The 22,388-nt window shown below is 49.3% G+C and overlaps 1 protein-coding gene across 2 annotated transcripts in view; it reads left to right on the plus strand.

Annotated features, from left to right (window-relative positions):
• Positions 1-22,027, plus strand: part of Clic5 (chloride intracellular channel 5) — a 102,200-nt gene extending 80,173 nt beyond the window's left edge. For both annotated transcript variants that reach the window (XM_042671948.1, XM_042671949.1), the window contains exons 5-6: positions 10,907-11,091; positions 17,767-22,027. In XM_042671948.1, the coding sequence (XP_042527882.1) occupies positions 10,907-11,091; positions 17,767-17,934 (353 nt within the window). In that variant the 3' untranslated portion in view covers positions 17,935-22,027. The remainder of the gene's footprint in view (positions 1-10,906; positions 11,092-17,766) is intronic.
• The last annotated feature ends 361 nt before the right edge of the window (positions 22,028-22,388 follow it).

Here is a 22,388-nt window from a genome sequence, read left to right on the forward strand (position 1 = left end):
CCTTAACGCAGGACAACTGCATTCCACCCTGAAAGAAGACTGAGCAAGGCCCCACGGGTTTTACCCCTGGGCACCCAGATGGTCAAACAGACCTCGGGCTAGGGCTCCACGTGACAGTCTGCCCCCCACCCCCCAGCAGCTCTTCCAGGCTGCCTTCCCCTGCCTACCCTGTGTGCCATGGGCCAACTCTGGGCATGTTGTTTGTTTGTTGATTGGCCGGTGGAGTTGAAGTGGTGCTTTGATTAGCATCCTTGCATGTTAAAACCCACAGGCGGGATGGGTGCGACCCACCTCCAAGCCTTGGCAGGACTCGCTCGGTCACGCGCCGCCCTCCTTCCCGCATGGGGGGGGGGTCGGAGCCCAGCACTTCCTCTCACACCTCCCAGGAGCTGCCCTGGGGATTTCTCTGGAGGGTCTTTGATTTGGTTCACCGTGGAGGCGGATGCTGCAATTTACAATTTAACCAAGTTCGCGCCTGAAATGAATGAATCCTTGGGAGTTGTAAGGAAGGTGGTAGGTGTTGGGGGGGTGGCGGGAGGGGGGAGGGACGCTATGTGGGTGGGCACACTCATTAGTGGGGCTGTTCTGGGTGGGCTCCCAGACTTCAGCAGAGCAGAGACCATCACCACCAGCATTCCCCGTGCTGGAATTTCCCGCTGTCTGAACAGAATGCATTCTGCCGGCCTGGCCTGGCCTGGCCACAGATCAATGCCTAGGGAATAAAGAAGCATTAAAGAAGCGCTTTGCACACGGGCTAAACGCTCTTCCACCTCTACCCGCAATGCATTCCCTCAGCCTGTGCAGCCCATACTTCTTATCTCTGTGCAGAACACAACTATCTACATGTGGGGGCTTAAATACATTTCAGTCTCAGTCTCCCTACACACACACACACACACACACACACACACACACACACACACACTTTGTGTGTATTCTGGTCTTTGAACCTGCAAGGCCTATCATACACCTCCACAAGCGACCAGCTTATAGGATAATTAATCTGAAGGGGGAGAAACAGTAGTCACGTGCTGAGTTATATTAGGGACCAAACCCAATGTGGGCCTCAGCGTTCCTTGTTAGGGACTCTGGTGTTTAGGCCTGGCAGTGCTGGGCGGGGGTGGACAGGGCCCTGTGCTTCCGGTGTGCAGCAGACCCAGGGAGCCACGGCTGGCTTATACAATGAAGACACCCCACAGCCACTGGCTTACTTTGATCGCCACCGTTCTGAAGAAGGGCTCTCCTGGGTTTCTATCCATCCTTCCTGGAGAATGCTCTGGCACAGAACAGAGATGGCCTTCTGGCCAGAGGGAAGTGTGCAGTGGTGGAAGGTGCTAGAATAAAAATGGAGTCATGAAATATTGGTGTGTGTATCTACTGAGGGTGTTTGGCCGTGTATAATCGAAACCTGAGGACTATGGCTAAAGCAAATATTTATTTGACCTAGCACAGCCGATCAAGAATTTGACCATGGGTGCCACCCTCCTCTACCCATTCTTAATACATGTTTGCTTGTTGGTAGGAGTTTGTTTTTCTCACCTAGCAAGAGAAGGCTGGAGAGCAGAGAGTTCCAGCTAACTGCAGGTATTCAGGACATTGGAGTTCCAATTTGTCCATCACCAACTTGTGGCTTTTATCCTTCTGTCACAAGTTAATCATTCCACTTCCTGGCACTGGGGTCTGAGTGTTAGGCACTACTACCAGCTGTCCTACTTTCTTGGAAAGCCATTGATAAGTATCTACTTCCATCCCATTAGCTAGAATCTGGTCGTTTGGCCTTCTTAACTGAAAATCCTGGAGTCTCAGAAGAGGAGTATTTGTGACTGTGCACACTGCTCAGTTGTGTCTTCTGTGAGTAACAAAGAATAGCTTCTTGCATATAATTCACTTGCAAGTTAAGGCAATTTTCCCTCTATGGTGAAAATATCCCATGCAGCCATGTGAAGAAAGACACTTGCAAATTCTCTATTAGGAATATCAAAATCTAAGTCATTACCTCTCTAAACCTGTGTGTGTGTGTGTGTGTGTGTGTGCATGCACGTGCATGTGTGCATGCTGTTACTGGGACTTGAACTCAAGTCTTGGGCATTACCCATTAGCTTTTTCCACCACTTGAGCCACATTTCTTCTTCTAACTTTTGGTGGTTAATTGAAGATGAAAGTCTCATGCCTGGGCTGGCTTCACACTAGGAATTTCAGATCTCAGCCTCCCAAGTAGTTAAGACTGGTGCCTGGCTAGATTTTAAGAAGCAAGTATAAAACTTCCCACTTAGTCTGCCACACTTTCGCTTCAAACTTTGGAAGACTTGTGTAGACAGAGCTGTAAAGCTAGACCACCCAGATCCCCAGCCTCTGTCCCCAAGCCCCAAGTCCATGAGGTCACCTAGGCAACTGTTCTGAGCAAGGCAAGGGACCAGGAGTCTGGGTAGAATTTGTGGAAATTTTCAGAGGTGTTTGTCACCACCCCACCCAAACCCATCTTCCACCCGGTAGGAGGAAGATCTACTGAGCTGAGGCCGTTACTGATGTAGAGTCGGAAAAAGCCAGAAGGGACGGGCAAGCTGAGCCTGTCCAAATGCCAGATTTACCAAGCAGGACCCGAGCAAAAGCTGCTTTTTCCCCTCCTTACAACTAACAATTTATTGGCTTTTAAAAATGTTTTGATCCTCATGCATCAGCAACTTTGCCCTCTGAATGCAAGAAGTGATTAACGTCACGCTGCGTGCTGTTCTAAGCCCTCCTCTCCAGTCCCAAACTCAAATTATCCCTCAGTTATTCCTCATGGGGAAACTGAGGCAAGAGGGCTTATGCAGCCCACCCAGGCTCCTATGTAGCACAGCCAGGATCACAGCCCGGGCAGCCGGCCCCACCGCCGGCTCTGACTCGTGTGTTAGGGATTTCATACCAGCCGTTATTTAAAAATACACATGGGGCTGACTTTTTAAACAAGAGTAGATCACTCCTGAAACTGTGATCAAATCAGTTCCTAAACCAACGGATTCCCATGGAATGACTTCCATGTGTGCTTCCTAAATCTACCCAAGCCCAGCGTCACCACCAAATCCCGACCCCACTATTCCCGAGAAGTGGGGGATGCGGTGGGCAGAAATCCCCCACTACCTCCAACAGACCCAGGCTAGGCACCTACCAGCTAAACAGAAGAGGGGCCACCGCAAGAGAAGGTTCGGGCTGTTGCCGAACCCTGGCATGATTTACACCTAGCGTCCTGTCACCGTGGCCGTGTTAATTTGCAAATGGCTCTCGTCTGAAAGATGCGGCCATTTGTGGATGCGGCCAAACAAGAAGGAGGTCAGATCTCTCCAGCCTAGAGAGGTGAGAAATCTCCCAGTGTGCCCACTGAGGTAAGATGGCTGAGGAACGTTCGAGGGTCCCTGAACAGATCATTTCAAATGTCTGAACGTCCACATTGGATTGAATCTATAGCCTAAACATAACCTAAAAAATAACCTGTTCCATAAACATCTCACAGATTTCAACCTGATTCAGTCCGCTACATGAACTACAACCGGCATTAATAGCTTCAGTCAGCATTTATGTCGTTCTTTCTATTAGCACAATGGTTTTACAACCATTTATGAGTTTCTGGAAAGCCCTAATAGAAAACACACATACAGTTCCTTGTAGAGGATGTGGACGTGTTTCCCATCTCTGCCAGAAGAGGGCGCCACCATCCTATGCCTGGAGTCAGGGCCCTGCACCCTAATCAGGAACACATTCTCTGCTTGTCTGCACTCTCTCCCCCTCACATTCTCTCTCTCTCTCTCTCTCTCTCTCTCTCTCTCTCTCTCTCTCTCTCTCTCCCCCTCTCTCTCCCCCCCCCTCTCTCCCCCTTCTCCCTCCCCCAGGGATAAATAAACATGTGGGAAGCTTACGTGGTACAGACTGTGTACAAAATGAAATGAAAACCTAAATTTGAAGAGCTATGATAATCTCTCTTTTCAAATTTACTGTGGCTTTTAGATTGAGACAATTATCTGGACCTGGAATTCTCTCTCATCTCCATACCTCCCTTCACACTTAAAAAAAAAAAAAAGTGTTCTATGAAAGGCGTGCTGCAGACACCCTCGATTCTTTACCGTGTCATCCAAATGAGGGTTGGTTTGTTTTAAAGAAAATTCAATATTTAAAAGGCCGTACCTTTTAAGTAAAATAAAATATGGGTGTTGTCGTTTGAAATTACACTCCCAAATACAGGCAAAAGTTTAGTGATTTGTGGAGCTATACGAAAAAGACCAGGTTCATCCGTAAGGATCCCTTCAAGGGTTGGGGAAGAAGCTACTGCGGTGAGTCAGTCTCTTTCTGAAGGATAAGTCTAAATTCTTTGAAAATATATTAGGGTGTCCCCTTTACACCATGATTTTCTCCACAAAATAAAAAGGTTCTGGAAGTACCCGGCAGTGTTGTTTCCCGATCCACTATGGAGAGAAGACCTAAATCTCGGCCTCTGGTCAGGAAAGAGCTACAGGAGCTGGTCATTTCATCCTTCCTTCCATCCAAGGCTGAAATCCTTTCCAGAACAAGTAACACCCTCCACAGCCCATAGCAGCATGCGGTGTGAACCAAGGCTCTGCCAACTCGGGGGGGGGGGGGGGCGGGCACAGCAGAGAAACTGCTAGAAGCGCCGTTGTAGCTGCACCTCATAGATGCCGCGTGTCTTTCTGCCCTTCCTGTTTCTTCTAGTCCCTGGAAAGAGACACCCAGGAAGCTGCCTCACACTCCAAGTCCAATCTGATCACCCAGCCGTCTCCCCTGGCTGAGGACCCAAGCCCAGTGTGAGGTCACGGTGCATACATCCACCGGACGACAAGAACACTAGACGGACAACTAGACAGGCTGGAGGGAGCACCCCCAAGTCAGAGAGCAGCCCTAGGCAGTGCACACCCAGCAAGAGTGTCATCCTTCTAGCTTTCCAGCACCCTCCTCAGATCTAGAAAGTTCTAGTGTGCCCAGCTTCCCTTTGAATGCTGAGCTTCTGCTTTAGAGCTGACCTCGGCTTGTCTCAGTTTTCACTGAGGGCCTCCCTCCATCCTCCCAGCTAGTTAAGTTCTACAGCCATGGTCGCAGGAAGACTGACAGGCCACATTTGTTACGTCCCATTCGGCATCTGACTCCGCCAAACCCGGAGGGTAAGGAGGCCTTTGTGTATGGCTCCTCGTGCAGATCGATGGCCTCTTCCATGGCAAAGGTGAATGGCCTAAAACTCCAGCCTCTTCCTCTTCCTCAGACACGTGGTCAAGATGGCAGAATCGACACTTGGGCCTCCTGGACCCAAGCCTGTCCTGTTCTCCACCTCTGAATTCTTCTTACACAGACGCTTGGCTTATTCCTCAGGACGCCCTGAGGGAGGTAGTGGTCATTTCTTCTCAACGTGCGTCCCTCATATGTTCAGCTCGCAGAGGCTGCAGCTCTGTGGCTCTCTCTGTATTTTCTCTCTGGGACAGCCGGCAGAGAGCTCTCCAGCGAGCAGATTTAGCCCTGGCTCCATCCGCACGGGCCAGAGGAGAGCATGAAGAGTGAACATTTCATGGGGGCTTCTGGGTATTTCTGTCTGTAGCTGTGTCTTTCCTCATAGGGAAAGTCCCGTGGGGTTCTCACAGTGAGTGCCTTTCTCTCCTCCTCCATCCACGCCGACCCCAGGCGAGGCAGAGCTCACATTTGTGGCTGAGAGGTGAAGGGACCCGCTGGCCTCTCTGCTCAGAGAAAACACATTCTGGCTCCAATCCCGTCCATGGAAGGTACAAGAATTCTAGGCGCAAAACCAACCATCATGGTCTGGGTGTGTGGCCCATGCCTTGAATCCAGGCTAGCTGGGAGGTACGGGCAGAAAGATCTCACATTTGAGGTTCATAGACTCGCAAGTTCAAAGCCAGTCAGGGCAAAGTTAATGAGCTCCTATCTCCAAAGCAAAATTAAAAAACAAAAGCCTGCAGGAGTGTGTAGCCTATGAGTGAGGCCCTGGGTCCAACACACACACACCACACACACACACACACACCACACACACACACACACACATCCACACATGCATACACACCACACACACCACACACACACACACATGCACACACACACACACACACCACACACACACACACACACCACACACACACCACACACCACACACCACACACACACACCACACACACACACACACACATCCACACATGCACACACACACACACACACCACACACACACACACACACACACATCCACACATGCACACACACAATCCAGGGAAATACAAAGGACCCACCCTGAGGGCCAACGTTCTCACGGCTGTTCTGGAGAGAGTCCAGGACCAGGATTGTCTCTCAAAGCCTCAGGTGCCATAGGTTCCAGAACTCTCTTCTCCCGGTGCCAAGAGGTCGTAGAAGCACTCTTCCCCACTGACTCAGGTGGAGGAACAAAGCCGACATGCAAAAGAGGCAGAACCCCCTAGTGGTTCTACGAGGAATATTACACTAGACCGAGTTATAATCCAGCCTAGACTCAATTAAAATTATTCTCCTGGGGCTGGGAAGGTGGCTCAGTGGTAGAGTGCTGGCCTTGCATGCACAAGGCCCTGGGTTCAATTCCTCAGCAGCACATAAGCAGAAAAAGCCAGAAGTGGCATTATGGCTCAGGTGGTAGAGCGCTCGCCTTGAGCTGAAGAGCTGAGGGACAGCGCCCAGGCCCAGAGTTCAAGCCCCAGGACTGACAAAAAAAAATTGTTCTCCCACCAGTCAGAGGAAAGCCGTAGAAGCCCTCGGCAGTTAATGGCTAGCCAAGGGCTTTTCATGCACCTCCTGGGACTGGCTTGAACAGCCTGAGAAGACAGCCGTGTGCCTGCTTGCACAAACAGATCCAACGCTGGGTCCACCTTAGATTCAGTTTCTTTACCTCTTTGGTTGTTTTAATTTAATTTTTTTCCTGAACTTGCAAAGGTTGCCCGGGGGTTTACAATGCAACGTGTCCGTCTAATAATTCCCACCTCCACAGCCTCGTTGTATGATTACATTAGAGACTTCTTTCTCTTGATGTCCCCTCAGAAATGTGTGAATATTTCTCCTCGCTGATGTTGGGAACTGGACTAGCGCAATGAAAGGAACAGAGAGGGGCAGGGGGTACACAGCCTGGGACCCGCACACAGGAGTCACAGCTTTCACGAGGAGATGGACAGACACATCCATCCGGGCTGCAGGCCGTGGTCAGGGGTTTAACCTTCATCCTGATTTCCTGCATGTGCAAGTGGCAGACAAAACACACATGAAGGCACAAGCAGCTATCTACCCCTCCAGAGCTGTTCCTGTTTTTACAAAGACTTCGACATCGGCCCCTCTCCACATGGATCTGCCGCCCTAGTGATGCTGTGGGGCTTGTGCTCATTAGTGTCCTGGCTGCACACAAACCAGGGCTGAGCCATGCTTGCAAGAACGAGTTGCAGGCTGGGATAGAGGCTTGGCTTTCTTGTCCCCATTCAGCCTCCATGCCCTGGTAAGACTATATTATTTTCTTAGCTCAAATTGCTGTTTCCAAGTCATTATTTCTCTATGACGAGAAAACAATATTAGGTCTTATGTAATATCAACCTCAATGAATCTGGAAGTGATCAGGAAATGGGTGGATTTTTTTTTCCTCCTTAAAAAAGAGAGAGGGAGAGAGAAAAATAAATTTGGATTGTTTGCATATGGCTGAGAATATTTATGAACTATTCCCCTTGTTTCCTCCTCACATAATTTACCCGGTGCGTTTGCGTGTGGTATGGAATAAATCTTTATGGGGAGCCGAGGTGCAGAGGGGGAAGAAAGCAGTTAGAAGTCTGGGTATCCACCAAGTGTGGGGAATTGGGGGTCCTGTGTCTCTGGGTGCTGCCAGCCTGGGTTCAGGTGTTGTAGTTTGAAGTGACCCCCATGCAGCCCCTCTGGGGGGGTCTTTGGGAGGGAGGCTTTGTGAGGCGAGCGCTGAAGGAACATGCATCTTCTTTTTTTTTATTTATTTATTTTAACATGCATCTTCTTTTCCCTCTGACGTCCTCGTCTTAGAATAGAAGGTTTGATAGGAACAGTTTCACGACCTCTGTGAACGCCCCCAAGCCTACGGAGATCATTCAGTTGTGTAGATTCTAGACAGAGCCAGGCAGGCCCGCCGAGGGAGTGGGAGAAGAAGAGCTGGAGCGTGTCACGGGAGCTCCTCTTGCTGTTTTAGAACACGTCTGTGTGTCAGCACACGGCCGTAGCGTGTCACGGGAGCTCCTCTTGCTGCTTTAGAACACGTCTGTGTGTCAGCACACGGCCGTAGCGTGTCACGGGAGCTCCTCTTGCTGCTTTAGAACACGTCTGTGTGTCAGCACACGGCCGTGCTGCGATGGCTTCCCTCCGTCTGCACACGCCGATATGGCTTGACAGGTCCCGAGGAAGATCCCGAGGGAGCAGTGGGGATTGGGCCGTTAGGGATAGGGAAACAGAGCTCCGGGCTGTTGACTTTCCCCTCCAGGGTCTTGGCTTTGGAGTTGGGTCTATTCCGAACCTTCTTCTGTTAAGCCTTGGACTTTTCAGGAATATCGTGTCCAAGGGGCAATGCCCAGATAGGAGGCTGACTGGCACAGTTGCTCACACAAGGGCACTGCAGCCACTGACTCCGCTCCTGGCATTGCCGGGCCTTGGTTGCAGACACTTCCTCTCCATCGTCTTAGCTGAGCCTCACACAGACCACGTGTGAGCTGGGGACGTTCAGCTTCATTTTTGACAGACAAACGAAGCTCAGTTGTATTGAAGACATGGTCTCAAGTCCAATTGAGGTTCCAGGCCCAGAGACTGAGGCAGGGCTGAGGTCTGAAGCCAAGGCAGTGAGTACCTTAAAGCTAAAGCTCCTGCAGCATCCTAGTGAATTTACCTCACAAAAAGCCAAACTCAGAACTCAGGTCAGGGCCGGGCCACATGGCCCCATCCCTGCCACCCCACCTCCGCCCCTCTCCATCCTGAAGATCACCAGCTCCGACCTTCGCATTCCTGACCACGAGTCACAGTACGGCAAATGACGTCACTGGACCGGCTCAGAGAGTGCGTGTCACATGCCAGGCTGCAGTTGGGAGCAGGACAACTTTGACAGCTACCGCTGCCAAACCAGCTCCTCCATCTCAAGGGACTATGAGAAAGAGGCCGAGATGGACCCAGGACTAGCTTTCCAGTCCTGGTTCCAGGTCATTCCAGGACCAGTGACTCTGATATGTATGTCCTTGTGCTGTGGCTTGCTGAGATCACCAAAGGGTCATTGGAATGAGGGCTCGCCGTGGCCAGCGTCTTTTCCCTTCAAAGATGTCCTCCTAGCGCTTGGACTGGCCCCATGCTGACAGCAACTCCATTTGTCCCTGTGCGTTTTCCAGTATCATCAGGATTCTTCCTCGGTCTCCATCACTGAAAGTGGTAGAGGGATTGGGAGCCTATTCCACATTGTAAGTGCTTGGGGAAGAAAGGCGTAATGAGTCTTGTCTGGTACCCACCCTCTGCCGGTTACCCTTGAATGGTCTGATAATCCCAGCCCAGTCTAGACAATGGCTAAGGGGGAGCACACGCATTTCCCCAGCCCTTCTCACTCTATTCTCCTAAATTGGAAACACAAAGCAGATGATGAAGCTCAAGTTCAACTGCCACACCAGGGAGAAGGAAGTGTTGAGAAATACACCCCAGCTTCAGCCAGTTTTCAAACATTCCAGTAAGCATTTCACTGATTTGTCTTGGGTGAGTGTCATTCCATTGTCTTGAACAACTATGAAAAAAAAAGGGCCTTCTGTGAGAAGACAAAAGTTCTTTGAGGAGGGCCTACGAGAAGGCACATCTGGGAAATGGTGAACAAGAAGACAAAACCGCTCATCTGCTTTGCCCAAGGCAGCGCCTCCTTATTTCTACTGCCATGAACCTCTCCCAACTCCCATGAGCTCCGTGGCCGGCTCTAAAACAAGAGTCTGGAGACTCAGCCCTGGGAATGGAGCAGTACCCATCCTCTCCTCCATGGCCATGCTCTGAGCTCAGGTGGAAGTTCTCAAGTCACTGCTGTCTCACTGGGAGATGCTTGGGAGAAGGTCTCTGTGGGGCAGTGGCTTCCTCCAGATATTCTCTGGGTACCTCATTCATTCGGCCTGTGTCCAAATGAATTATTGCATGGGTACTTATTGGGACATGACTCCACAAGTCTCCTGCTATATCATTTTCCTTCAGGTGTTCCTTGTCTGGTCTGTGTCTTTGATGGCTTCCATGCAACTGGAGTTGTCCATGGCTAGGGGATCCTGCCGCCGGCTGGGGGCTGGGCCATTGGAACAGCTCTGGGGTGTGGACAGTTTGTCCTGTGTTCAAATGCAGTACGCCTCCATTGTGCCAGCTACATCCCCAAGGGAAGCACCAGGCAGCTGGGAGCCTGTCCCTAGGTCGTGCATCTTGGAGGTTTTGTCCCCTTTGCTTTCCCAGTGGCGGGAGCCATAGTTAATGGTTCTAGACACAACCGCAAAAATCTGGTTGATAGCGCTATCCTAGGAAGCCTCTATGCTTCTTTCTGCGAAACGAGTCTGTACATTTACTGTGGAATAGTAACAAAGTAAGTAGAAGTTGGCTAGTATTCTTGTAACCTTCTGGAGATAAGAAAAACTCTGGAATACATCCTAACTGGTGCATTTCTGTATTTACATACACGTGTAGAACAGAAAAGATGAGCGACGTGGCTACCACTTGGTTAGCGCTTCCCTGTTCTTGCCATTGAATGCACTGTACCACATCTGTCACAGCTGTCCTGCGGTGTGTGGCGGGCTGCCCGAGAGATGGGGGTCCAGACTCGGGGTGAGCTAGAGCACTCTGAAGATAGATCCCTGACAAGACAAGATAATGGACTTAGACCCCCTTCTTTTGCTCTTCCAGCCCTAGAGAGAGGGCTGACCAAGGCCCTGAAGAAACTAGATGACTACCTAAACACGCCCCTGCCCGAGGAGATCGATGCCAGCACGTGTGGGGATGAAGACAAGGGGTCCCGGCGCAAGTTCCTGGATGGAGATGAGCTGACACTGGCTGACTGCAACCTCCTGCCCAAGCTCCATGTGGTCAAGGTAGGGAAGCGCGGCCCAGGGCACTGCCCCGGCCCAGGGCCTCTGGGCTCTGACGTCAGACCACTAAGGTCTAAGGTCAGCTCTGTGGCTTGCTGGGTGTAGAGTCTCCGTGAGCTTTATTTTCACTTATGAGGTAGATAACATCTCTGGCTACTGGGAGAGTCAACGCAAGGTAGTAGTGTAGTGGCTCAGCATGGAATCAGTAGGACCGCCATTGTGGTATGTGGTTCCGTCACTCCAGTGTGGACTGGTCTTCCTGGACTTGTCTCCGGCTGTATCCTTCCGTGGGCATAGATCCATCCCCACCTAGGTATCTTCTCACGTCTCCTCTGTGCACAGGCCTGAGCGGAGCAACAAATTGTCATCCTCCCCTGCCAGTTGGAAAGATGGAGGTCTCAAGGGGGAAAGGGAGGAGCGTCTCCCCTTGAACCATTATTAGGGCAGCTGCACCACAAGTCGTGGCTAGCATCTGAGAGTTCCATGGTTACGACTCTAACGCGGAAATTCCCAGGGCATCTTGAACAGTCTCTGTGCCCACACTGATCTGCTTCCCGCTGTGTCAGTGAAGACTTCTGCGCAGCCTCACAGCGCACAGGCATCTTTCTAGGTGATGAGGAACCCTTTGCCTCAGCGCCCAATCTTACTGTGTTGTGAGGCTCCCATGATCGCAGTATCCTGTCCTGGTTGGATTAAAAGTGTTGCTCCTTGGAGCATCACTGAACGACTCTGCTCTCCTTCATCTGTTGTATCTGCCATTTCCCACATCCTTTTCTAACTCTTTTTTTTTTTTTTTTTTCCGGTCATGGGGCTTGAACTCTGGGCCTGGGCACTGTCCCTCAGCTCTTCAGCTCAAGGATAGTGTTCTACCACTTTGAGCCACAGCTCCACTTCTCATTTTCTGGTGGTTTATTGGAGATAAGAGTCTCAGGGTCTTTCCTTCCTAGGCTAGTTTTGAACCTCGATCCTCAGATCTCAACCTCCTGAGTACCTAGGATTACAGATGTAAGCCACTGGCCCATTTCTGACTTTTAACTGGGTCTTCTGGCCATACTTTCCCCTGCTTTTTACACGTGTCCACGTCTGGTCAGATCAGTCAGATGGAAAGCTCTTAGAGTACAGGGCCTTCTCCAAGCACAATCATGGGGCCCTGATTGCCTTTATTTATTTTTTTTTTTTAATTGTAAAGCTACTATACAGAGGGTTACAGTTACATGAGTGAGGTTATGAGTACACTTCCTCTTGAACATTGTTACCCCCTCCATTGTTTTCCCCCTACCATCCCCTCCCTCCCTCCCTTCCCCGAGGTTCTTTTTTTTTTTTTTTTTTTTGATTGTGATTAAATGATTACATAATTTCAAAGTCACAAGTTCATTCTAACTTCCCTGGAGCAAATTGTCTACCACAGTCTGTAATATATAACAGTGTTCACATGTTATATACCATATTTGTGATCAGCAGCATGAGGATATTTAGTAGTGGCCCTGATTGCCTTTAAATAAATATCCATCCACTGATCATTAGATCACCTCCAGTCTGTCTTTATGACACTCCGTGTTTCTGACCTGCATGGAGAGGAAGCCAATCCAGTCCTTGGGCAGCAGGTAGATACGCCTACTGTTTCCAGCTGAAGTCCGAGCACTGGACATGCGGGCCTCTCTCTAACCACATTTCATACCAGCCCCTGCTGTACTCACCAGCTAGCTGGGCACACACTAGTGTTCCCCACACGAGGGTTAGCATAGGAAATACGGAAGGAACCAAGTGTGTATGGGGTGGAATGGTACAGCGCATTCCAAGCCAGTGCTTCCTGTAGGTCCAGCCAAGTTGAGTCACCTTGAAGTTATTAATTACTTCATATTTTCCCCTCCCAAACATATGATTTACTTTCTCAGTAACATGGGGTAGATGACTCTTCTGCAGCCTACCATTGGAGTGATTGAAAGGACAGTTCAGGCCTCCCGAGTTCTAGTTCTCTATCTGCCCCCACGTGGCAGGGTGAGCGAGGGTTTGTATTTTGATTGTTTGGGGATTTGTTTTCTTCATGCAGAAGTATGGATCCCCTTCCTTCACTCCTCCTCTTCCTTTCTTCCTCCTCTCTTATTCTAATGCGTGGCGATGAGCCACTTAGGAACACTTTGCTGAAGAAGGCAGACTTGTGGACTTCTATATCCTCTTCCCATTGCTTCAGCTCCTCCGAGCTCCAGGTGACTAAGTTCATCTTCTGTCCTCAGAGGAAGTTCAGTGGTGCGTTTGCTTGGCAGAGCGGGAATCAGACCAGGAGATAACCCGATCAGGGACAGAGGCTGGGCCTCACTCCTGTCTCCTTGGATTTCTGCTGATCCAGCTTATCAGATCCAGGGGCCTGGCAAACCTTCGTGGTGCAGGACGAGTGAAGGGAGAGCCAAGTCAGGCCTCCAGTTGGGCCTCCGATGCCAAAACTTAATCTGGGCGGAGGGAGTTAACTGTTTTCATATGAAACAGCAAATTCAGAACATGAGCATGGACGTTCCTACGGACGTGCGAGCTGCCCGTGTGCGCATCCTGACCCTGCTCCTTCCCTCCCGGCTTCCTCTCAGGTCCTTGGGTGCTGAGTAGTCCTGGCTCAATGCCACAGAGAGCCAGGTTTGAACTTCCACTGTCTGGCTCCCTTTTATAGCTCATCTCTGCAAGCCAAGCGAACCTGAGAACAAGGATCAGCTCAGCCACCAGGGCCCGGGGTACCTGGGGGCCCAGTGGGAAAGGTGTCTCCAGGTATTTTCCAGCTGCAGCACACAATGACCACGAGCAGCTCCTGAGGCAAACAGGAAGAGAGGTACACAGAGGAAATACACATACAGATTCATGGATAGGCTTTCAGCTATTTTCAAGTCAGAGTCCTTAGATGGCTTCACTTAGCTTTAAGTCCTTTTCACGCTGGTCATTTCTAGCACGTTCCCTCAGTCAGGCCGCCATTCTTGCAAGGATCTGCGCATGTGTCAAAACCGCTTTGTCCCAAAGGCAGTGGGGCATCTTGCCGTGAGCAGAGGGGAGGTGGTAGCAGGTGCTGGCTTCGTGTAGCTCATGACCTCATGAAATCATCGCTTTTGCTCATTGGCCACCCCAAAACTGGACAGAACATGGCAGATGGTTTCTTTGGGGGCTACCGTATCCCAGTTATTTTAACTTAGAGAATTTAATGTGGGGAAGTATTCTATCGTGAAGAACCTGGAAAGCCTAATGTATGACCAGGCTCCACCTCCCCCTGGACAGGGAGAACGAAGAGATCAGTTGGGAAGTGTGAAGACTCACTCATGCAGCCGCCCTGCTAGGGAGCAGCCCTGAGAGCGGAATCCTGGGCCTCTGGAGGTGGAAGGGCTGCATGGCTGTCTCTGGAACCCCAGATCAGAGGCGGGGCGGGGGGAGGAGGGCGGGGGGGACCTGACCTCTGCGGGCGAGCTGCTGCTGTGTGTGTGCTGGGCCTTTCTGAGCAGGTGTTTAGCTGTGTGGGTGAAAGAGCAAGCTGGCTTCGTAGCTGTGATGAGAAAGTACTGAAAACTCGAATGGGAGGGGCAGCCTTCACACACACACACACACACACACACACACACACACATGTGCATGCACGCACATACGTGCACACGCAATACACGCATACACACATGTGTGCACGCACACACAAATGTGCATGTGCGCGCACACATGCGCGCACACCCACACACACATGCGCACACATACACACACATGTGCATGCACGCACATACGTGCACACGCACACACACGCATACACACACGCATACACACACGGGCACACACCCACACCCATGTGCGTGCATATACACACACACACACACGTGCACACACACACACACACACTGCCTTGGGTCTTACAGGCTCTCCCTCCAGTCACTGCCACACAGGCCCACAGAGATGAGACAGGCACAGTTCAAACCCCATATCAACAGGAAGGAAACGGAAGGTGAGTCGGAAGACAGGCGAAGGTTCTCTGGCATGCTCTGATTAGGAGAAAAGGCACACACGTCCACTAATGTGCAGAAACACGGGAGCCATGCACAGAGCAGAGTGGAGCTGACACACCTCTTTCCCAGGGCAGTCAGAGGGATCACGTGACAGTTCTGGGAGCTTCTAAATGATGATGGGGCAGACGAATTCGTTTGTAAAGCGATTTTCTCAGCCTGGGGCTGGTGTGTGTGTGTGTGTGTGTGTGTGTGTGTGTGTGTGTGTGTGTGTGTGTGATTCTGACGTCGTCTTGTTACAAAGCCTGACTCTGAGATAGATAAGGGGGTTTCAGAGATGGCAGACTCCCCTCCACCGCCCTCACACAGACAAGGTCCAGGTTACATACAGATGAAGACCACGGTTGCCAGGCGAGGCCCTCTCTACCCTTGAAGGGGAGAAATGACACCATGTGATAAGGCCTTTGAGCCCAAGTCAGCTTCTTCAGCCTCCAGCAGGTCAAACCACCACAGAGTCTCCTCTTCTCTGCTTCCCAGCAGCATAAGAGTGGTCCTGAGCGGGCCGGTTCCTTTACCATTTACACAGGGCACCAAAGCACAGTGGAAGGAGCTAAGGCCTGGAATGTAGGGGCTGTGATCAATATTCATGATGATTCAGTAGGCAGGGGTTTAGGGAGTGCTCACTCAGTGTGGTATATATATAAATCCCTTCCTCTCTCTTGGCTTCAGGTGGTCCACTGCTAAAGAGCTTCCGCCCTTAAAGTGAAATGATTTGAGCTGAGGATGTGGTTCACTGGAAAAGTGCTTGTCTAGCATGCATGATACCCTGGACCCATTTCCTTCTAACACACACACACACACACACACACACACACACACACACACACACACACACACGTGACTTTTATTCCTTATGACACTAGAGGAACCTTGTCTGATATTGAGATAACCGAAGACAGTAAAGATTAAATCCAACTCTTTATTGAATCCTTACTTACTTAGGGATATGTAAAGTGGGAATATGAAAGACCCTTTCCTTTGAGTGTTGAAGGTCTTGCGGTGTGTGAAAAGCACTATTTGAAGCAATAGCTGAACAGCACGCAGTGTGAACCAGTATTTGCTGTGGTTGTTTCCCTACTCAATCAATGTCAAGATTATCATTTTTAGAGGGGTCCTGACCTGACAGGGCTGGACAAAGAGAGGGCACAGACACGCAGTACTCGTGACTGAGAATAGAAGGTTGCGCAGGCACCTGGAAAGGGGAAACGCATCCTAAGGATGTGGGAGAAGACGCTGTTCACGCAAGAGGACGTTATTTTCCTCCTGGGTGCAGCTTTCTAAGGATGCTACTCAGCACCAGTGCTGGGGCAGATTTAAAATTTTTAAAAGGCAAAAAGTCTAGAACAGGGGATCAGTGGCTCTGTGGGCAGGGCGGGTCAGGTCGTCTCTCCAAAAGAGAAGTCCAGGGAGTCAGAAGCCAGTGCTGCTGTTAACATGCTGCTCTGGGCTGCTCACCTTGCATAGTGAACACAGGGACCCTCGCTTTAATCCCCCCCCTAAGCATTCTCACATGTTGTTATGACAGCATGAAACAAACCCTGAGCCAGGTTTTCTGAGTGCACAGCCTGGTGAGGAGACTCACCACCACGGTGACCAGGTCAGGCGTCATGTCTGTGGTACCATGCTAGAGTTGGTCCCACCGCCATCTGTGAAGGAGCTGGACACAAATGCGTAGAAGCTCGTGAATGGCACGACTCAGTGTGTCATCGTGAGTTGTATGTGTTGAGTGCTTCCTGCGTGTTGATATGCACGCACTCACGCATTCCTCCACGGGAGGTTCCCTTACCACCTCCATTCCCGATGCAAATCAGTCAAAGCTCCGAGGAGTTACCCGGCGTGGTTACTTCTAGTCAGTTCATATTTCATGGAACATTCTACATGGACCAGTCCATCTCGAAAAGTGTCTCAGCATGTGAACTCGCCTTAGCGTTTTTCCTCACATTTTTTTTAACCCCAATTACTCGTCCCAAGGAGTTTCATTTTGACATGTCTCTATACGAAGATGACGCAACTTGGTCAGACTCACATTCTCCATCCCTCTCCCTCACCCAGACCAGTCTCAACCAACTTCATTGTTCCACTTGCACATGCGTACATGGAATACTTTCACCCTATCCTTCACCCTCTCCCATTGGCATAGAGGACCTGTATTTTACAACTCATTCTTTTTTTCTTCCTCTTCTCCTTTTTTCTTTTTTAGTGCAACAGCAGCAGCATTGTTAATCGCTCTCTGATTTGCTATTCTTGTATATTAGTATTGTATTATTATATTGTATTCTTGTATATTAGTTAATGACTCATGAGTTGTGCATTCATGGTGGATACCACGTTTTGCTATTCTAAACACTCCAACCATCCTCATTATGCAGCTAAATTTTAGTGGATATCTATGATTATTTCCCAAGGAAAGAAAAAAATCCTAGCAATGGACCACTAAGTCAAGGAGCAAATCCTATCTAATTAAGAGATAGATGGTAAGATCCAATGGAAAGACTGTAGCCTTTCTGCAAGGCAAGCATTCTGCTTTGGCTGGCCAGCCGGTGGCCATGCATTTGGGGGTCCCTGCTGTGCCTGAGCCAGCCCCCATGAGCCAGGCCCCCAGCACTCCCCAATGACTTCTTTCCTGCCTTCACCCCATCTCTATCCTGTCATCTCTGTTTAGATTGTGGCCAAGAAATACCGCAACTACGACCTTCCGGCTGAGATGACAGGCCTGTGGCGGTACCTCAAGAATGCCTACGCCCGGGACGAGTTCACCAACACCTGTGCGGCGGACAGCGAGATCGAGCTGGCCTATGCAGACGTGGCCAAGCGCCTCAGCCGCTCCTGAGCTCCGCCATCTTGTCCACCCGCACTGCAGAAAATGCTCCGGGTCTCCCAAAGACCTTCGACTTTACAGATTCCTCTTCCTCATCACCTCTGGAAACTTGTGCTTTGATGTCGAATCAGGCCACGTCTCGCTGGTATCACCAGAACTCCAGCCTGCCACCTTTTTTTAAGGAAGGTCAGCACCACTTCAAGAATTTGGCCAACAAAGAGGATAATACAAGTCAGCCTCTCCCCTGCCAGCCTGACCTGGGGTCTGTGTATTTGGGGTCAGCTACAGAGCACAAGCGTGGGACTATCACTGACCTCTGGTTCTGCCAACACCAAACTATCTTCTCATCCTTTATGGACATGAAATACCGCCCTTCTCTTTCAGTAACTGTAAGGCCAACGACACATGTCTCTTTAGTTCTCATTAGAGAGAGATCCCTACCTTCTCAGGAGCAGCAGTGACTGGGACAGGACTCAGCTGAGGTTGGCTTTGGGTAACTTATCAAACCTGCAACCCCATCGCTCGGTCCCTCCCAACTTCCGACACTCCTGCCCTATGGCACCAAAAGCCAGATGACAAAGTCACTTCAGACGATCTTAGTTTGATGCAGTGCTGGAAATGGTGCAATGTGGTTTGTGCAACTGGCTCCGGTTTTCATGTAGTCCTTGGTCTTGTTTGCCAGGGAGGAAACTGGCAGGTAATCCCAACCTGGGGGAGTCAGATGGAGATGGCTGAGGAGCGATGTTGATGCCAAAAAGGCCCATGGGGTCTGCAGCCACAGGGCGTGCAAATCTGAGTAGGAGTAGTTGCTCACTGGAGACCAAGTGTTGGGGTGTGATTGTGCCTGTGAGTGAGCGGCTTCTGGTGGATGAGGAAGATGGAGGAGTGAACGCAGAGGGTGGGGGAGGAGGGCTGGGTAAAGACAAAGCAGCTGTGAGACTGTGCTTTTCACTCATGATTTAAATCTTGCACTGGCAATATAACTACCAGTCTTACAGCAAAAACCCCAACCATTGGCCAAAAAAAAATTGTCTTCCCAGTTTTTGAAGAGGTTGCTCCTTGATGCAGGTCGCGGGCTGGGGGCTCTCACAAAGCTGTTTGTGGCGCACAGATATGTTTAGAAGCTTAGAAGGTTGGCATGATCTTGGAGCACCTTAAGAAGAAAGTTCATAAACCTTTCTGACTGGGAAACCAGGTGGCTTGAACTTGAAGAACACTAGACTCATCTGGATTAACTTTCCTTCCAACAGACACAACTGCTATGGATGAATTTTTTTAAGGCAATCATTATTGTTTTTTAGTTAACATTTCTCTTCTTAGTCATCTCCTTGAGTTCTAACACCTCCCGAGGAGCTCACCAGTCCTGAGCGTGGGGACCTGTGCAGAGGAAACTCAGAGAAAATGAACTAATCATCCACCCCCCCCTGCCAGTGAGCGCTCTGGAAGAAATCCATCTGCTGGGCCCCCCTCACCTCCAACAATCCTGCCCTCCGTGCCTCGGGGTGGGGGGGGGGCTCCCTGGGTCCGGCTCATTGTCCCCAGGGGCCAGGATAGTATGGGTCCTTTCCGTAGATACATCCACACATACAAACCCCAGCAATCGCTGCTCCCCCCTGCCACCAGGGATCTCTAAAGGAGAAAACTAAGTGACCCCGGCTCAAAGCCAAGAGAGGAAGCAGGAGGAAGGCGAGGCTGCTCACCGGGACATTATCTAAACCTGAGAGAGAGAGCTAGAGAAGGCAATCAGTGGCTTCCATCCCAGCCCTCAGGGAACCTGGCAGGTCTCTGCAGCTGCCCCCCGAGCATGTTAGCACATAGAACTGGTAAGGAAAGAGCCTTCGGGGGCGGGGGGGAAGTGTCGGTAAATGACCTAAACCAGCTTCCACAAAGTGGCGTTAGCATGCGCCCGTGTTGTTCTCAGAAGCCCTCCCCTGGCTTTCACAGATCACTCAAGGTGACCGTCAGGCAGCTCACCATCTTCTGGTCCCCAAGCAAACTCTTGTCACAACCCATCGGGCAGCACCCCACACAGAGGTGGCCCTGGGAGAAGCTGTCCACAGAGGAAGTGGCAGAATACTAAGGGCTCTGATGGGTGCAAAGTCTTTAGTATCCATCAACTGGACAGTCCTTAAAAGCAAACAGGCCAAACCAAGTGAATGTGGTCTCTAGCTGTCCCTCCTATCCATTTATTTGGCATAAATAACTATAATAATAAATAACTATATAGTAAATAACTGTGAGGGTATGGTATGCCCAGTTATTAACCACTTTAATAGGAGCATGAGTGGTAGGAAGAAGGCTCTTTGGGGTACTTAATCTCAGCAGTGCATTGATAGATAATGCAAAGTGACCATTGACCTAGAGGTGTGATATCTTGTATTTATCCTAGTATAACAAATAACCATCATATTAATAATGTTGCCTTTTCTTTTTCAAAAGAGATTTTTCTCCAGACCCCCTAGCTTCTCTGGCCGTTGGCCTTCACCTTGTTGCTGGCCCAGCCTACCATCTTTTTCAGCTACCCTAGTGTTGGTACCCCACAATATGACTCAGGGAGACTGGGGCATTTGTAGTTTGGACCCTAGTCCTCCTAATTGATCCCGAATATTGGTCCCTTAGAACACATTCAGTGGGACAAACATCAGAGTTACTTAGCCTGAGAATCTTTTATTTTGTATTCCATTCTCTCCTTTGGCTTTTACATCACCTTTTCTTTTGGTGGTTAGTTAGTGGAAAGCGGAGGCAGAAAGCTAGTCATACTCAGAATTACTGAGTTAGACTTAACCACTTATCCAGGACTGCCCACTTCTTCATTTGGCCCAGAGAGAAGGTATTGGATGTGATTTTAATGAACATAATTTATTAACTATGTTACCAAAATCTATATTGATCCAGAGCATAGTTCGTAGCTGCTCAGGACATAGAGGGAAGAAGATCACAGTGTGAGACCAGCCTGGAGTAAAGTTAGCAAGACTTCATTTGAAACACAAGCCAGATGTGGGTGGTATATACCTTTAACTCTAGCCACTCAGGAGGGAGAGGTAAGAGAATTGTGGTCCAAAGCCTGGGTCAAAAGCACAAGGTGAGTATAGCTTAAGCTCACCTAGCGAGCTCAAGGTCTGAAGGCCTTAAATTCAATCCCTAAAACGGTCAGAAACAAACAAGCAAACAGCTCACCATCCCTGTGAAACTCTGGCCTGGATGTAGCATGTGTCTGGCAAGTGCTTCTGCAGTTCACCCCCTCTGGCCAGGGACAAAGTCAAGAGGACAGCAAATTCAGGTGCTGCCAACACTGTCCAGGGAAAGAGACAATATTAACTTGTGGTTACGCCGAGTTCAGTGATTCTCAAGGGACCTTGATTATTATTATTATTATTTAATGATATTAAGAAGAGTCTTACAAAAGCATTGGGAAAAGAAGGGGAGTACCGAGTTCTGATGCTCTGACATCGAAACTTGTGTGGCTCACCCTTGGCCTTGGAGCCCTTCTGCACAAAGGCTGAATGGATTGCTTTTTATCTTGCAATCAAACAGCATAACCTTCCCCTCCCAATGTCTGCCTTTCTTCCTTTGTCAGTATTCCCAGCTCCCTAGCCCAGTTTTCAGGATACTTGCATCTCATTTTTAGGGCTGATCCAAACCCTCTATACATTTTCAATGTTATTTGAGGAAATTTCAAAATAGTCCACACTACATAGGACAATTAAAGATTGTCTCAGCATAAAGTTTGGATTAATCTGTGTTTCTATAAAAGCAATCTGATTTTTTTAATGAAATAGTTTTAAGTCTCAACAAGCTGAGGTATTTTTGTACATAGTTCAAGATTTCACAATATTGATTACGGATATATTTAAAGTATACAATATCAAGATGATGTTTGGATTTGTTTTATTATCCTGGTTACTTGGGTGTCCCATTTTATAAGATAAGGATTTAACTAATTTAGCAAACAATGCCTTGCTTTTATAAAAGAACGAGCATTTTACTATCTGAAGTCACTCAGAATGATGATTTCTTGTTTTCTTGAGACCTGTAACTGTGCTAATAAAATAACAGGCCTTGCTTTCAAGCCTTAATAAATGTACAATGCCTTCTAATGATGCTATAGCGGAGTGTTTTCCTCATGACTCTGACCCAGTTATGAATTTGTTTCCCAGGCTTGATTGGTATTGACTGATTCAAATAAAGTTGGTTTATTTTCAAATATTACAAAAGTGATCATTATTAGATGTATTGGTTAAGGTGGGGATTTCCCATGATGTTTGTGAATGCCAAGTGTGAGATCTCTCTTTGTTCTAAATAAAGGTTATTTTATTTTCCCATCATAAAAGGTGCACATTCTGAAAAAGCAAAACTAAGGAGGGGCTGAGAAGATGGCTCATTGGGAGAATACTTACCTAGCCTACATTGCATTCCAAGTTCCATCTTCAGCCCTGGAAACAAAAAAGAAAAGAAAGAGGGAAGGA

This window comes from Dipodomys spectabilis, unplaced genomic scaffold (assembly GCF_019054845.1).
Source record: "Dipodomys spectabilis isolate Male_0828 unplaced genomic scaffold, ASM1905484v1 ptg000669l, whole genome shotgun sequence".
NCBI lineage: Eukaryota > Metazoa > Chordata > Mammalia > Rodentia > Heteromyidae > Dipodomys > Dipodomys spectabilis.